Source organism: Panicum virgatum, chromosome 5K, assembly GCF_016808335.1.
Source record: "Panicum virgatum strain AP13 chromosome 5K, P.virgatum_v5, whole genome shotgun sequence".
Lineage (NCBI taxonomy): Eukaryota > Viridiplantae > Streptophyta > Magnoliopsida > Poales > Poaceae > Panicum > Panicum virgatum.
The window spans coordinates 40810872-40828238 of record NC_053140.1 but is presented as its reverse complement, the minus strand read 5'-3'; the positions used below and the strand labels follow the sequence as shown (position 1 = coordinate 40828238).

At 47.1% G+C, this 17367-nt stretch overlaps 1 protein-coding gene and 1 pseudogene across 1 annotated transcript; both read right to left on the bottom strand.

Moving 5' to 3' along the window:
• Positions 1-261: 261 nt before the first annotated feature.
• LOC120707515 (cytochrome P450 72A15-like) lies at positions 262-3235 on the bottom strand. The gene is made up of 4 exons (XM_039992421.1): positions 2719-3235; positions 1749-1969; positions 1395-1639; positions 262-1305 (listed from the first exon to the last, which is right to left on the bottom strand). The coding sequence occupies exons 1-4, from the start codon at positions 3020-3022 to the stop codon at positions 492-494; spliced, it is 1584 nt and encodes a 527-aa protein (XP_039848355.1). The 5' UTR covers positions 3023-3235; the 3' UTR covers positions 262-491.
• A 6447-nt stretch (positions 3236-9682) lies between these two features.
• LOC120710684 lies at positions 9683-11443 on the bottom strand (annotated as a pseudogene).
• Positions 11444-17367: the final 5924 nt, after the last annotated feature.

The window sequence follows — 17367 nt, the reverse complement described above, 5'->3', positions numbered from 1 at the left end:
GGTATTTTAGGCTAATTTTTATCGTAATGGCAGTGGTGGGTAATTTTTATTTTTTTATTTTTCTCCGATTAATGTGGGAATTTCTAGACCTTGAGAGCGAACGTGGAGGTTCCGTTTGTTGGCCAAATAATAAGATAATAGATAAATAGATGACAATTAATCCGTATAATAGACTGCCGCCCATAATCATGCATGGTCTCAAATTCTCCGCTAAGTTCTTTTAGGAACGAAGGCAGGTGTGTGTGTGTGAGAGAGAGCAACTGAACAAAACTAGCGCACTGTACATACTGCAGATCATACATATATGCATATGGTTATCTCATCAGTGTAACTACCAAGGCAATTAACTTTTCACAAGAAGAGCGCCTTGCCTTGCAAGTGTAGTTCCTTGCTTGATTTGCATCCGCTACATACGTACTATGTGCTGTACATGCAGATAATTAAGTGATCGATTAGCCTAACTCCACACAAGTGTAGTTTAGGCAGCTCAGCTAGGGGAGCCTCCTGAGCATGATCTGCGCGCCGTGCTCCGGCTGCAGCAGGCCGTGCGGGAAGGGCGCGTGCGTGTAGGCCGGCGAGAGCTCGAAGACGAAGCTCTGCAGGATCATGGCGAGCCCCATCTTGGCCTCGAGCAGCGCGAAGTTCTGGCCGATGCAGGTGCGCGGGCCCCACCCGAAGGGGAAGAAGGCCGGCGCGTCCGCGGACGCCATGGAGATCCCCTCCGCGAACCTCTGCGGCCTGAACTCGCTCGCGTCGGGGCCCCACACGTCCTTGTCGTGGTGGACGCACAGCAGCGGCAGCATCAGCATCACCCCCGCCGGGTACCTCACGCCGCCGAGCTCCATGGGCTTGTACGTCTGCCGCTGGAGCGCCGTCAGCGGCGTGTACAGCCGCAGCACCTCGTACAGCACCATGGTCACGATCCTGAGGCGGCCCATGCCGTCGTAGTCCGGCGTCCTCCGGCCGAAGACGTGGAGCACCTCCTCCCTGGCGCGGTCCTGCCACTCCGGGTGCATGGAGAGCACGATCATGGTCCAGGTGAGCAGCACCGACGTGGTCTCCATGCCGGCAAAGTAGAAGAGCTTGCACTCCCCGATGACGTCGTCGGTGGTGATGCCGGCCCTCGCGTTGCCGTCGCCCCTGCAGTGCTCCATGTTCGACTCCAGCAGCACGCCGAGGAGGTCGTCGCTGGTCGCGCCCCCGGTCCTCAGCGCGCTCTCCCTCTTGGCGATGATGCCCTTGAGGAGCGCCTCGATCTCCGAAGCGATCTGCTTCATCCTTCGGTTGGTTCTCGTAGGCAGGTACCTGCACGAGATCGACGCTGCGTTAGCAGTAGCACACCACCACAATGCCAATGTATGCGATCGAAAAACAGGGGTAGAAGTAGAACTCACAAGTATCCAGGGATGTGAAGCTTCTGCATGGCCTGAACCACGAGCTTGACCTGCTCCCCCTGAAGCTGGAAGATCCTCCTGCCTTCCAGGTAGCTGCTGCCAAACGCGGCGCGAGAGATGACATCCCCCGTCAGGTTCTGCATCTCGGGCCACACGTCCACCTCGTGCGGCTGCCCGTCCGCAGCCAGGCCCTCCCACCTCCTCACCAGGTCCGTGCAGCACGCGGCGAAAGCCGGCAGCATCCGCTGGGAAATGCATGGAAGACATACATACAGGTCATTATTCATGTCGTCAGATCCCTGTGCTCTGTTTCATCGCTGGCAAATGTTCAGTGTCATCAGATGGTGTGGTCACCTTGAGCTTCTCGACATGGAACGCGGGGTTGATGATCCTCCGGTGCTTGGCCCATTTCTCGCCCTCGTGGCTGCCCAGGCCGTTGTGGAGCAGCCTCTGAAGCCTGCCGAACTTGAGCTTCTCGAAGTGGCCGAACTTGTTGGACAGGACCTCGCGCACCAGCTCGGGCTTGGTGATGGTCACCCTTGGCACCGGCCCGAACCAGGTGATGGACGTTTTACCTGTCATTGTCAAGAACCATTTTCAGTGATGATGCCTGTCAGTGCTGGGTCGCTTCATTCTTGTGCCACAATTATTTTTGGTTTTCTTTGGGGAACAGCTATCGCAGATAAAGGAGAACGATCGGGAACCACCGACAGCGATCGCCGATCAGTGGAATAATAGGCCGGAATGGCAGGACTTGATGGAACGAACTCTGGTCATCTTCAGAACAAGATGGCCACGTTATCATTGGAACTGTTTCTAGTTTGTTGAGTGGTCCATCATCTACTCTGTCCTGCTGGGTGTATGTGCGGTTAGTGTCACTACTAGATCCTAGCTAGTATCCTGCAATACACAATAGAAAGAGGCTCTGCTATGTGCTACTACATGGAAATTTCTTGCTAACACTATTCCTTGAGATATAATCTACATATTTTTTTTAGGGAAATAAGAAAATTGGGTCAATAGTAACTCTGTGAAGATCAGAAAGCTAGAAAATAGCATCGAACTCAAGGTATTGCAAATCGACAGCGAAAGGGAAAGAGTACTACTAGTCAACTTCAACCTCGATTTATAGCTAGCAGTATTTGTTCAATTGAAAGACGAAAGGTGTTTCCGGAGAAAAATCAATCGAACATGAAGGATTTCAGTCAATCAAAGCAAGGGCCTGTTCCTTCAGATCTCGTAATGATTAGGACCAGGAGACGTGTCCCGGCCGGTGCGCCAAGGAAAGATCGAGCAGCCGGGGGACGAAAGCAACGTGCCGTACCGTGCTCCTTCATGGTCTGGTGGAACAGCGGCATCGCCCGGGGCGCGACGTCGTGGCACCCCAGCGGCATGGGCCGGGACCTGGCCTCCCGGTTGAGCCGCTCCGTCAGCGGCGCGTCCCCCGCGAGGGAGCGGTACGCCGTGCCGCGGAGCCCCTGCGACCGCAGCGCCCGCGCCAGGCGCCGCGGCCGCCACCACGCCCACTCCACCGCGCGCACCGCGCACCACGCCGCCACCGTGCACAGCACCACCAGCCCCCACGGGAACGGCGCCTGCGCGCCGCCGCCGCCGCCGAGCGCCGCCATGGTCGGCCGGCTAGCTCGCCGTGGTTTGGTTTGGGGTGCCGGATAGAGCTGGCGAGGAACCTGGTTCTTTCGGACGCAGGGAAGAGGAGCCGTGTGCGCTCTGCAGCTGAGGGGGAGAGCTAGCAGAATGTTTTAATTTCTTTTGGCTAGCTAGGACTGTGAGCCTAGGCCAGGGCCGATAGGTCAAGTTGGAGCACGAGTGGTAGCTGCTCACCATTCCGGGCTTTTTATAAATAGAGCTGGGTTGCAGGTTAGTTTGCGCTGTGGTGCGCATCATTTTCGTGCTCCGAGTTTTTGTTCTTGGGTTTTGATCGACACTTCCGCGATGGTTCTACTACAGGCGCGCGGGGCCGGGGGTACGGTGGTCTTCTCCGGGCACGCATAGCAGCGTGAAAAACTTTGGAAAAGAAGGGAGGTCCGCGGTTGGGCCAAGAAAAAACAACGTTCAACACACAAGAAATGCGGAACGTCTCATGTTCGAATTCCCCATGTCAACTGGATTGCGTCACTTGGAAGGGATCTTGAATTAGTGTGGTCCATTTCGGCATGTATCTCTCTGCACCAAACTTGGTTAGGATGTACCAGGTGGTACATTCCCTTTGCTAATTTGAAGGGCTTCCTTGATAGGGGAGTCGTATAGAATTCGGCTCTTACTAACAAACTTTAGCACTAGTCTTATTCTTCGTCTAGTTTTGGAATGAGTCTCCAACCTGTTGTATTATTTAATAAAAGAGAGGTAGATAGTCAGCAAGTAAATATATATACAAAAAGACAACGCCTCAACAACAACCACACGGCGATCGCTCTATATATAAACTCCACCGTAAAATATGACATGAAAAGGAAAAAATTAAGAAGGGCACCGGTCTTCTTATGGTATGGATTGCACACCGTACGACATGCTGGTTATGCCTATTCTCTCTGTCTTAAAATATAAGATTATTTTTTTTTGAAACGAACCAGGCAGAAGAGCTGCCGATTATATTAAATAAGATAATTTGGTTTGTCTAAGTCAAACAATTCTAAGTTTGACCAACTTTATATAAAATAGTACTGATATTTTGAATGTCAAATGAAAATAATTAGATCCATTATGAAATATATCTTATTTTTATAATTTACTTATTTGATGTGTTAGTATTGATCTCCATAAATTTGGTGGAACTTAGACAATTTAATTTAGGACAAATCAAAATATTTTATATTTGAGGATATGATGGAGGGAGCACTGCACAATAGCCCGGTCGAAAGCATTTGCCCGTACTAATCTAATCTCTGCTCGGAAACATATTAAAAGAGCGAAACAGAGATGTGTGATTCGCTAAGCCACTGCAAACGTAAAGCTTGGAGGCCTACACCTACACGTGCATGGCAAGGCCGAGTGCATCGGGTACACCTAATCTTATCGTGCACCCCTTGTCCCTTTCACCTGCAGCTTTAATTTTGGCCCGCATCGATCTGCTCTTGGGAGCTTGCGCTTGGCCGGGACGGGATCGAGCACCGCGGCATCGATCGGGCCGGGGCCATGTGCCCCGGCCGCCAGTTTTATTCGCTTGCCGCTTCGCTTTTTCCTCCGACCATCAGCAGGTGCAGGTGCGGACGGGGCAAGGGACGCGGCCGGCGTATGCCTAGCTAGTAGGAAACGCGAGACTGACTGCTAGCTGAATTCAAGAAACTTGGCCAAAGGCATGCGTGTCTCGGAGTACGATTACACACGTGGGGTGGCCATCTGGGACGCGCGTTGAATTCTTTTCTGAGGTGTTTGTTGTGATAATAGACTTTTGGGTTTTCGAAAGCAACAAAATCGTTGATCAGTAGGTATACAAAAACAAGAAACCTTTTTTCTTCTTAAATTCTGAAACGAAGTCAAATAATGAGAAACTACCTGACATATGCAGGTGAAATAATTCTCCGTGTTCACGGGCGCATTATATCGATCTGACTGCGCTCTGATGTGTAATGCGCAGATATTTCGTCATCTGATTGTGACATTCCAAAACGTGAGCGGTAAAATAAGTCAAAGGCTTATCTAGTATAGTGCTCTGATGTGTAATATATATATAAGCAAATATTTCAACCCAATTAAAACGCATGTGCTCCTTTTCTGATTCGTCAATACTAGATTTATATGGTACGCAGGCCAATGGGTGACTAGGTAGTATGTGGATGTGGATGTTCTTGGGCGTTTTGTTTGTTACCATCAAGGCACATCATCATCCCATGCCTCGACGGTGAATAATTGCAATGTTAGAAGAAAAGGGAGGCATTATTGTTGACCTTGCTGAGATTGTACTAGACGAAGGGGCAATACCGCAATACTAACGTGCTGGTAGATTCGTCTTACGGTGAGGAGCGCATGGCAGCATTGGCTTCCAATAAGTCGTCGTTACATATCTTCAACGATGGACACATCCAGAATCACGATGACTCGGTGAAAGTGATCGGGTGTTCTATCATAAGAGGGGGAGGGGGTGAATTAGGTACTAATAAAAAAACTTGACCTATGGCTCCAATTAGTTTGCATAAAACTTAAATTAATTTAAGCTATCTAGATGTGCAACTAGGTTGTTCTAGTGTGAAACCCCTATCCCAAAAGAATTATGCACCATATAGCCTTTCCTAACAAGAAACTATTCTATGAAAGTAAAGGCACAAAGGTTGCAAGTATTAAATGCGGAAGCTTAAAGAGCGGGATAGGAGATAGCAAACTCTTGATGCGGGTGTTTATCCCGTGGTTCGGTTAGCCACAAAGACACACCTACATCCACGTTGTTGTAGCACTCACTAAGAGTATTGCTACTCGGCCACCAAGTCTTTTCCGTGAACACAATCACGGTCACCTTGGCCCCGGGTTCCACTAAGTAGCTTCTCCACAAAGGATGGGAGTCTCCACCTCCCCCGCACAAAGATGTCGTCGCCGCTCCACACCAAGTCGGAGGGTCGATGACGTTGCCGGCGAGCTTCGCAGCTCCAAGGAGGCCGGCGCACCAAGCTCTTGTTTGGTTCACTAGAGAACCACAGCACAAAGGCTCAAGGCCTTGCAATCTCACTCACTGAGAGCTATTCTAGCACTCAAACTTTACAAGCTAGTGCTAAAAGCTAAGGATATGATCTTGATGCTATTGTATGGCTTGGAGATGTTCTTGGGTGTGTGTGGGGTGTTCAGCAACTCCAGCAATCTTCAAATGACCGGGGTGAGGCATATATATAGGCCGCCAAGTCTTGTAGCCGTTGCTCCAACGGTTAGCAGAAAATTTGCGTATCATCGGATGAACCGATGCCTCTAGCTGGGGTAGCGTCGGTTCATCCGGTCACTCATAACCCGAAGTAGCCGTTGAACTCCTGACAGCTGACGTCATTACACCGATGGTATGCACCGATGCTTCACCGGTTCAACCGGTGCTGAAGACTTGGCTCTTGCGCGACTTGCATCGTCTCTGGAACACAGTACGCCCAATGCACCGATGCCCCTTTTTGAACCATCGGTTCATCCGGTGCCTATAAGCTGACTTGGTTTCGATTCCCATCTGCACCAAAATACCATGACGTCGGTTCTTCTGACAACCATTGGATACACTGTAGGGGCAACCATCGGACAACCAAAATACCAAAATACCCCTCGGCCCCGTCCGCTAACCGGGTAGCGGAACCCCCGTAGGGGCGGCCCTTCGGGCCTAACTTTGCCTATCTTCTCTTTGTCATCACTTGAACCTAAAAGCCTGAGAATGATCATCTTAACAATCATATTAGTCCAAGTGTTGTGTGTGTCATCATTCGCCAAAACAATATATTGAAATATGGTATGAGTGGCCATTTTCGCTACACTCGGCACATCTGCCAGCCAATATATGGTGCTGATATGTGTAGTCTCATACTCTCATTCTACCCTGTTCTCCTAATTTCAGCCATAGGCACAGGCTATGTATGTATGTATGCATGCATGCAGTGTCTCTGTCACCAAATTGTGCGCACGCATGTTTTCCTTATTCTTTCGGTGCTTTGCATATATGCCTACATGATATGTAGAGATAAGATTTGCGCGCATATGCTCGCGCCCATTTTCCCAAGGATCGCGCGCACATGGAGACATCGTACACCTTAACAAAATTGTTGCCAGCACTAAAGACCATACCAATGCTCGGCCTAAGGCGACACTTTTCTGAACAAGTCCAGGACACGCAACATCTATCATCCTTTGTCTATGATTGGGCTTTGTCCAGAAATCGATGATATATGTCAAAACTGCTGGGCAATGAGAGAGCAAGAGCGTTTAGTCGAATGTGAAAGTTAGTTAGATTATTACTAGCGTATAGACCAGTGATCCCGCACGGGCTATTAGAATTATTATAAAAATAAAGCTTATAGCTAATAATTATAATTAACTATCTCACACCATATTTTATCTATTAAATATTCTAACACATACTCTAAAATACATATTTTTTATTATCTAGTTGCAATAGATTTCATTTTGCATCACACCTCCATATATATGTCTGATATATATTGAATTGAACTATTTGTTTGTGAATTGATATTCTTGTCTCTTCCATCATATATGAATATATGGTGACACATATTGTGGGTATATAAACAATAACATAAAATTATATTAATAATGATAGAAATATTAATTCATAATTTTATATTGGTGCACTTTAATATTTTACTATAACTAAATAATTTAGATTCAGATTTAGGGGTTACTTTAACTTTCAATAATGATATAATTAGATAATTTATATGCAAATTTAGGGTGTTATTTGCATTATTTTTATAATGGCATCGGTGAGTAATTTACGTGAAGATTAAAGGGTTACTTTAGATTTTTTTATAATGGCATAGGTGGGTAATTTGGATATATACATGTTTAGGGAGTTACTTTAGTCTATTTTCATAATGATATAAGTGGATTATTTATTAGAAAAGATAATAAATCCAATGGATATTATAATTAGAGTTGTCGAATTGATAGCCAGATGTTTATGATTTTTGTGAGAATTTCATGAATTTTTTATTTTTGTAGAGTGTCCACTTAGGATCCAAGATGGCTTCATGTAGAGGTTTGAAAGAAGCCTCCAATTAGTAATAGCAAGATTTGCGTGATGGAACCCTGGGTTTGAGTAGTGTTTATAACTTGATGCTAGTACTCGTATTTATGGCCAATTGATACTATGTGATAGTAAGATGCATGTAATGACTTCGATGGTCTTAAATATGCCACTACAATCTCTCGAGAGGGGGGGGGGGGGTGTGGTTGGGTTAGTCGGGTGTGTGTCTATATATATATATATATATATATATATATATATATATATATATATATATATATATATATATATATATATATATATAGACACACACGCATGTGCACATTTATAAGAGTGGGTGTACATGCATGTATATATATAAATGTCTGTACTTTTACCAAAAGGATAGTATTTGTGCAACTAATATAGAATCGATACACACGTAACAAACGAAGCAAGAGATCTTTCCGTGTCATAGGACTTATGCTCTCCATCTCAGCAAGAGACACCTGATCTTCTCCAGGAGAGAGTTCAAGGGCTCATGTTGATGTGTTATCTGTATATCTGTATATATCTAATTACAGATTTGGTATATATGCATATATCCAATTACAGATTGTATATATTGAGGGTCATGTACAGTTGTGGATCGTGCCTTCTGGTTGATGAATTAGATCAAAATTGATCCAAGATAATATGGTCTTTAATAAGGATGGTACATTTTCATGACACGTTATATATGTACAACACGCACATACGTGGTCGTATGTATGTATGCACATACAATACAACCTACTTTATGGACGCCTATGAGAGTATATCTGTTTTGCAAAATATATATAGAGTATATCTGATGATGGGCTGCCTGACCCGACATGACCATTGCATAGGCTAAGCTCGGGTTAAAATTTGTGACCCACCACAAAAGTTGGGCCAGATAAGAACTGACCTTTTTTACACAAAACCCGGCCCAACATAAAAATTACACATAAAAAAAATTAGATTTTACCCAACCATATGGTGGCTTGGGCTGGAGCAAAAAAATCGGCCTAGTGGTCGGTTCGGAGTCGGGTCGAAAGAAAAACAGGACGCTCCTACAGGTCATTTTTGTAGCAGTGGCTGTCTAAAAAAGAATGAAAGCATAAAAAATTAGGGTGATATTCTTTTTGAGGAAAGGGTTGACTTTATTCGATCAAGCATTGCACCAACATGATCCAATTCAAATCCAAATCTGAAAAGAGGTAACATAATGCTAAATTTGAAGAAATAGTCACCATGCTGCAGTGCTTGGGATCATAATTGGTTCATAGATCAGGGTACCAATTTAGTGTTCTTAATCTTTCAAAAAAAAATAGTGCTCTTGAACCATGACATATTCTAAACCATTTTTTATTGAGTCGACAACTCGTGAACTTTGCACAATAGATTATACTGACACAACACATTATTTATTGATTTATTTCTTCGAGCAAACCGTGAGTGACCATGCACTGCGAAAGGTTCAACCGTACCTGAACTTAATGGCCTTATATATTACACGTACAGTGATAAAGTTACACATGAAACACGACGCCACTGCAAATTATACTTATTTTCAATGCCCATAGACAAAGTTTTACCACATCGACAGGTAACATTACAAGTATTAGAACGCCCTAAGCTTAATCTGTGCGCCATGCATCGGATGCAGAGTCAGCACCGCATATGGTGCATGAGTATAAGATGGTGCGAGCTCAAACTCAAATCGCTGAAGGATCATGCACATCGCCATCCTGGCCTCAAGGAGTGCGAAGTTTTGGCCGATGCATATGCGAGGTCCCCAACCAAACAGGAGGAACGCGCCTGAGGCCTTGGATGCCTTAGAAATCCCCTCGGCGAACCTCTCCGGCTTGAAATCGTTAACGTCTCTTCCCCATATGTCAGGATCATGGTGGATAAACAGAATAGGGATCTCGATGAACGCACCGGCTGGACACGTGACATTTCCAATCTTCATCTCCTTGTAGGTTCTCCGGCTAAACCTGATGCCCGGCGGGTATAATCGGAGAACCTTGTAAAGGATCATATTCACCTACAAATATTCAAAGATACAGAGAGCAAAACAATTCATGTGTTTGCATTGTTTTCATTGAAGCATCGTGAATATAGTGAATTAAGTACTACTCCCTCCGTCCCAAATCATCAGTTATTTTTGTTTTTCTAGATGCATAGTTTGTGTCATGCATATAAACACACACACACACACACACTCGCTTGTAGATACTTCCACATGTGTATCTCTTGATGTATCATGTATCTGATCCAACGACGAGTATGTACGTAGAGTATGTGTTCATATTAGAATATCTATGATGGTATATATATTGGGTATATGACTATAAATAGAGTATATGGACATACTTGTTTTATAGACTAGTAATAAGGTATAATCATTATATATTTAAACAGTAGGGCTATTTTGAAAAATTTATATTTATCCATTTGAAGTATCTTAGAATTAGTATATGAACATACTTAAAGTGATAAATGAGTATGCAGACATATATATACGGTGGTATACTGATGGTGAGAATAGCTACACGCGAGTGTAGATAAAACTATATATATAATGTCTATGTGCATAGCAAATTCTACGTATCTAGAGAAGCCAAAACAAATAATAAATTTGGGATGGAGAGAGTACACAGCAAACTGTTTTGAGGCGGCTTAATCCCTCGTATTCTGGTTTAGTTTTCCCAAATAAGCTAATCACTTCCTCCCTTGCACGGTCCTGCCACTCTGGGTGCATGCTGAGTAGGATCATTGTCCATGTCAGCAGTACTGCCGTTGTCTCCATCCCCGCGATGTAGAACAGCTTGCACTCCTCCATGACGTCTTCGATCGTCATCCCTAGGCTGGACTATCCATTCTGGTCTGCGTCCCTCATGTTTGACTCCAGCAATAAGCCCAGTAAGTCATCTTTGGTGGGTTCACCTTCTTTCATGGCTTGAATTCTTTTCCCAACTAGCCTTCGGAGAATTGTTTCGACCTCCTTATTGATTTGGCGCATCCTTCGGTTATTTTTCGTTGGCAAGTGCCTGCAGCAAATACCCAAAGGACCACAACATTAAAAGCCATACGTGCAACTGAAGAAGAGCAGAATTAATTAGAGCGCTCACTAGAGTAACTCACATGTAACCTGGAAAGACAATCATTTGACTGGCGCCTATGAAGCGCTCAGCTTGCTCAGACTGGAGATGGAAAATCCTTCTCCCTTCAAGGTAGCTGCTGCCGAACGCGGTGCGAGAAATGACATCTCCTGTGAGGGCTTGGAGCTCTGGCCAGACGTCCAGCTCGCACGAACCCTTCTGCTGACAAGCTCTTCACAACACGCGGAGAAAGCTGGCAGCATGAGCTACAAGGTCATGCCCATGAGTGTTAGGAATAAACGCGCCATGAAATTAACTTGTGTTTGTGTGAGCCAGTTTTAGTCATGTTAGGGTCTTGTACGGGTGCAGTATAGCTGCACGAGTTCATACGCACGTGTCTAGCTCAATTTTAAAATGCCCGTGTCTCGTGGAGGAGTTTTGGATCATGGTGAGAGGCAATCGAGTTGGCCAGGTGTATAAGATCAGGTCAGAGTTAGTTTGTACTGAGTCCAGACTATTGGATGGAGTGGTGTGTGTGGTTGCCGGTTCGCTTGGAGAAGCTGTGATGCTCCAAGGAGCGAGAGGCCCTCGCACATCACTGAGAAAAATTTGGGGATCATGGAACAAAGGCCGGGCCAGGAGATTAGCTCCTTGCAAGTCCGATCCATGGCCTATACATAGCACCTATGCTCCCGAGTCCATTTTAATATTAGAGCTGGCCAAAATTTAAGAATAGTGGCTCCGCCATTGTTTCTGTATTGGTGAGTGTGAGAGCAAGCAAGGGGCTATATCAACAACTGGTATTAGAGCTTCCTATTCATGGCTGGCGACAGCGACAAGACTCTTCCAAGCTTTCCTAAGAAGTCTCCCCATGGCAAGGGCGATGGTGAGAAGGGTAATGGCAGCAGCTCGCCACGTAAGGTCGTGGTGGAGTGCGTCACTGCTATCATAGGGGAGGTTCTGAAGCCGACTAAGATGAACTACCACAAGTGGATGCTCAAGAAGCAGGTACACCTAGAGGACATGGAGATTTGGGATGTTGTGGAAACGAGCAGAGACGAGCATAGCAAGGATCAATGCGGGCACTGGTTGTCATCCTCTGTGGGGTGCCGTCGGAGATGAAGTCCGGGCCTATCGGAAGAAGAGCGTGAAGGAAGCGTGGGGTGCGGTGAAGAAGATGCGGGACGGCGATGACCACATGAAGTCCACGAGCATCCAATGCATGATGAAGTAGTTCGAGACCTTGGCGTTCCTCGACGGAGAGAGTGTCGATGACTTTGCCTTGCGCATCAATGGGCTCATCGCCAGTGTGCGTGAGCTTGGTGAGGAGATGGAGGTTGTGGTGGAGATCGAGATGCTCGCCAACATCAACACCATGACCATTGAGGAGCTCGTCGGCCGGATATTGGTGGTGGAGGACACAGATGTTGAAGATCAAGCTGAGGCTAGTGCGGGCTATGCCGGGCAATGGCCCGAAGAAGGAAAGGATGCTACTTGCTGACTTCGATGAGGAGTCGGCGCTGCTCTGGGTCTGCTCTGGGTCGCGTTTATGCGGAGATTGTTAAGAACAAATGCGCCATGAAGTGTGTCTAGCGTCCATTTGAGTGAATCTGTTTTAGTCACGTTAGGGTCCTATATGGTGCAGCCTAGTTGCACGAATTCATACGCATGTGTCTAGCTCCATCTTTGATTTCCCAAGTCTCGCGGAGGAGTTTTGGCTCACGGCGAGAGGCAGCCGAGTGACCGAGCATATAGCAAGATCTGGCTAGAGTTACTTTGAATAGGGTCCAGGATGTTGGATGGAGTGGTGTGCGTGGTTGCCGGTCCGTACGGAGAAGCTGTGATGCCCGAAGGAGCGAGAGGCGCTCGGACATCGCTGAGCGAGACGTGCGGATCATGGAACAAAGGCCGGATGTGGAGGCCGGTTAGCTCCTGACAAGTCTGTGATCTATCTGTACATAGCTCCTGTACTCCACTTTACTGGGCCGCGGAGTCCATTTTAATACAGAGCAGGACAAGATACCAGAGCAGTGGCTCCACGGCCTTCGTCACCAGCAAAACTAGAGTTTGGTCTCTTTCTTCGGTGTTTCTGTGTTCATGAGTGTACTATGAGGGACCGAAAATGTGACACCCGGCTCAGGGCTTAATAAGATTAATAGGATATTTATACCAACAAGTTGCAACTTCTTTTCCGGAAGGCGGTCTCCGAAGAACTCCGAGGTTAAGCATGCTTGGCCCGGAGAAATTTGGGGATGGGTGACCGACCGGGAAGTTCTTCCTGGGTGCGCACGAGTGAGGAAAAAGTGTGCAGAAAAGACTGGCGTTGGTTTGTGAGGACAGTCTATGTCCTAGAAAGCAGCCAGATGTAAGCGGGCCCAGCCTCGTGGAGGCGGGACGTTACAGAATGGTATCAGAGCCGACTCTCGCAGTTTCACGGGCACGTACGGGCGTAAGTGCGGAGGCATGAGCACGGGCGCGTGGTGGGTTGGCACTGGACGCACGGACGTGGCACAGGGACCGTTGGCACTGGACGCACGGACGTGGCACATGAGCTGCTGGCACTGGACGTACGGGACGTGGCCAAGAGAGGACGTTCCTGGCTTTGGATTGACCCGATGTCCTCGGTCTCTTAAGGGGGTGAGCATGTGACACCCCAGCCCAGGGCTTAATAGGATTAATAGAATACTTATACCAACAAGTTGCAACTTCTTTTCCAGAAGCCGGTCTCCAAAGAACTCCGAGGTTAAGCATGCTTGGCCCGGAGAAATTTGGGGATGGATGACTAACCGGGAAGTTCTTCCTGGTTGCGCACGAGTGAGGACAAAGTGTGCAGAAAAGAATGGTGTTGGTCTGTGAGGACAGTCTATGTCCTCCAAAGCAGCCAGATATAAGCGGGCCCAGCCTCGGGGAGGCGGGACGTTACAGAAAAGGCGACCAGAGGGGGGGGGGGGGGGTGAATGGGAGCCAATTGAAAATTCTTGCAATCGGAAGCTCAGCCTAAGATCCCAAGTTCGCACCCAACCCTCAAGTCCTAGGTGAAGTGTAGAGTAGCTATGGAGGAGCTACACTAACACAAAACAGCCCTAGGAACAAGTGAAAAGTAACGCGGAAGCAAACATCGAGAAGAAGCAGCTGAGGAACACACACGGTATACACACCGGTTGAACCGACGTGCACAGGGGCACCTCGTCGTTTTAACCGACGCACAGAGCTGGCAGCACGAGAAAGCAAGCACCGGTTGTTCCGACGCAATGGTTTGAATTGCGTCGGTTCAACTGATGTTACACACCGGATGATCCGGCAAAATCGAATTTAAACACCGGTGCAGTTGTCCAGAAAGGCAACAAAACTGAACCGAACACCCACCCGTTGAACCGACATTCACCGAAGCCTATACGCCGGTCAAACGGGCAGAACAACAGCAAAAAGACACTCACCGGTTGAACCGATGCACTTGCGAGAGAAAGCACCGGTGCAACCAGACAAGCAGAAAACCCTAACGTGAGAAACACCTATACACCGGTTGATCCGACGCATACAATTTCAAAGCGTCGGTTCATCCAGTGCTAGATGAAACAGAGTCCAGAAACGCTTTCCAGCCCGTGTTCTTTTGAAAACTTGATGATCGAGTGACCAAATCAAGTCCAAATCTCACCAAATTTCGTAGGCATGATCACGAGGGACCTGTGAATACGTCCACGGAAGGAATCGACGAATTACTCCATGGTTTGGGAGAAATCGACGAAATTCGAAGCAAGATTGGGGTTTTCTCAAGAATGCAAAAACTTTGATTCGTGGTGACTCGTGATTCCGGGGGGTTTAGCACTAGGCTAGATGGTTTTGAATCACTACAAAGAGTCACGAAAACATCAAGAATCAAGCCATCAACTCGTGCTCATGAATCGACAAAAGAAAATCGAAATTCAATCAAACGAGGCACAAGATGAACAAGAACGAGATGAATTCAAAACCCCGGAGGGCACAAGTAGGGAAAGGCCTCCTTTACCGATCAATCTCAGTACAAAAACTCAAAATCATGGTTCAACTTCTACTCCTAGAGAAGAGAGGGAGAGAACAGAGAGAGGGACAGAGGGGGCGCCTGGAGGAAAATGAGAGTGGCGTCTGGTTCCTTGGCTCCAGGGGCAGGAGAGTTGGCTGCCCTCCTTTCTCTTTTAACCCCACTAACTCTCTAGACTAAAGACTAAAATACCCCTAGACTTAACTAGACACTAGAAAGCCCGTAGGGGTAAAATCAGAAAAGATACGTTGGACTCATCCGACGGCCGAGGTTCTTTCTTCGACTCCAAGCCTTCTCCGCGATGCCGCCATGTCGATGAAGATCCAGTTCACAGTTTTGGGGGGTCCGCGAAACCCGGGTAGGTGGCCGGTTTTGAGAAAACCGCCAAAACTCCACGCGCGGGAAGATTCCCGCCTCCACGCCATGGTCCTGGTCGCCGTTCCCGCCTCGGCCTTCTGACGGCCCTAGACGCCGCCCGACGCTCGTCACCTCCTCGCCCGTAGCGAGGCCCTAGACGCCGTCGACGCCCGTTCCTCCGTCAGTCCGAGACCGACGCCCGTGCCTCCACGACTTGGCGTCTTCAACCGCCATCCACCTCCTTGGTTTTGTGGCGCAAACCAAGAAACCCGCCTTCCATCGCCGCTTGCGCCCTCGATCCAGGAGTGGACACCACAGCTACCGCCCGGCATGAACTCCGGTCCCGGCTGCCCTTCACCGCCGTCCACCGCGCGGTCCATCGGCCACAGCACCTCCACGGCAGCTCTCCGTCGACACTTGATGCCCGTGTACCTGCAACCAAAGACCAAGCGTACGATCACACCGCACGATTGACAATTCACTCATCACAAGTAGGATAAAATACTCCACATTCCTCAATCTCCCCCTTGATGAGTGCATTGTCAACACACCACAAACGAACCAAGAGAGAAACAAAAACAGAGAAGAACAATCGAAGAAAGAGCGAACTTGAACAAGTCAGAAGAACAAGTGACAAAAGCTCGAAAGAAGCAAGAACAAGTCACTTGACCAAGCAAAGATCGATTCCCTAAGACAAGGGCAACGGCTCGACGCAATCGATCAAACACAAGCATGACTCCTCAAAGACAGAGGCAGGGCTCGACACAGTCATGCCAGAAGCGAAAGGAAAACCAGGAAGCGAAAGGAAAATCAGGAGCTAATCAAAGCAGAAACTCCATGCATTCCCCCCTTACCAGTGCAACTCTCACCACATGTATGCACTCTCAAAGCCCTGTGCACAACAAGTTTTTGGTTCTCTCAAAAATCAAACAATTAAACTCCCCACTTGTTCGATCAACTTCTCCCCCCTTGTTGGCACATGCACACATCAAGGCTAAACAGACCTAAAGCTCCCCCTGAAACTGAGACTCCCCCTGAACATATGCTATGCGATGAATGCAATGCAGGAGGTGTAAGTGAAAGCATTCAGGGATACAACGATATGAGTAACAACTAGTCACAAGCATGTGTGCATCCATAAACAAGATCTGCATCTAGCTCAATAGGGTATATCAAATCAGTCTAGAGCTAGGCAAGTTCAGTTTAGGAGAAATAAAAGCATCACCCTTGATCTAGCACTAGCAAGTAAGGAATGAAAAACAATTCTAATCAAGCTCATACAGGTGAGCCAAAAACATCCAAAGCATGTTGTAAACAATCATTTTGCAATCAAATTATATCAAGCAATTTAATGCCAGGGGTTGAAAGATTGTCATGCTTTACTTAGCAACGAGGCCAAGCCTATGCCAAAAGCAGTCAGAAGCTTAAGACACTCGTTTCAGTCATACACAGCCTTGCCCGGGTTCTCACAAGTGCAAAGTGAGCCGTCCCGAAATCTCGATCAGTGCGACAAGCAATCCCACCTGGATTTTTCCATTCCATTTCAAGCACAATTCAAGCAATTTTATCAATTTTAGATCATACCTGGTATGAAATGCTGAACGAATGGCTACACTAGCATGAATGAGATAGCAAAGCATATCAACACTCCCTAACATGCTAGTAGCCAAGACATGGTGACCATGTTTTAAAATTTTCAAATCAATAATAGTTTAACTCAGATGATGTCATATACACAGTGGAGCAAGCTATTCGTGATCACATTTATAAACTCACACTAGCAAGCACTAGGAGATCATAACAATGTATACA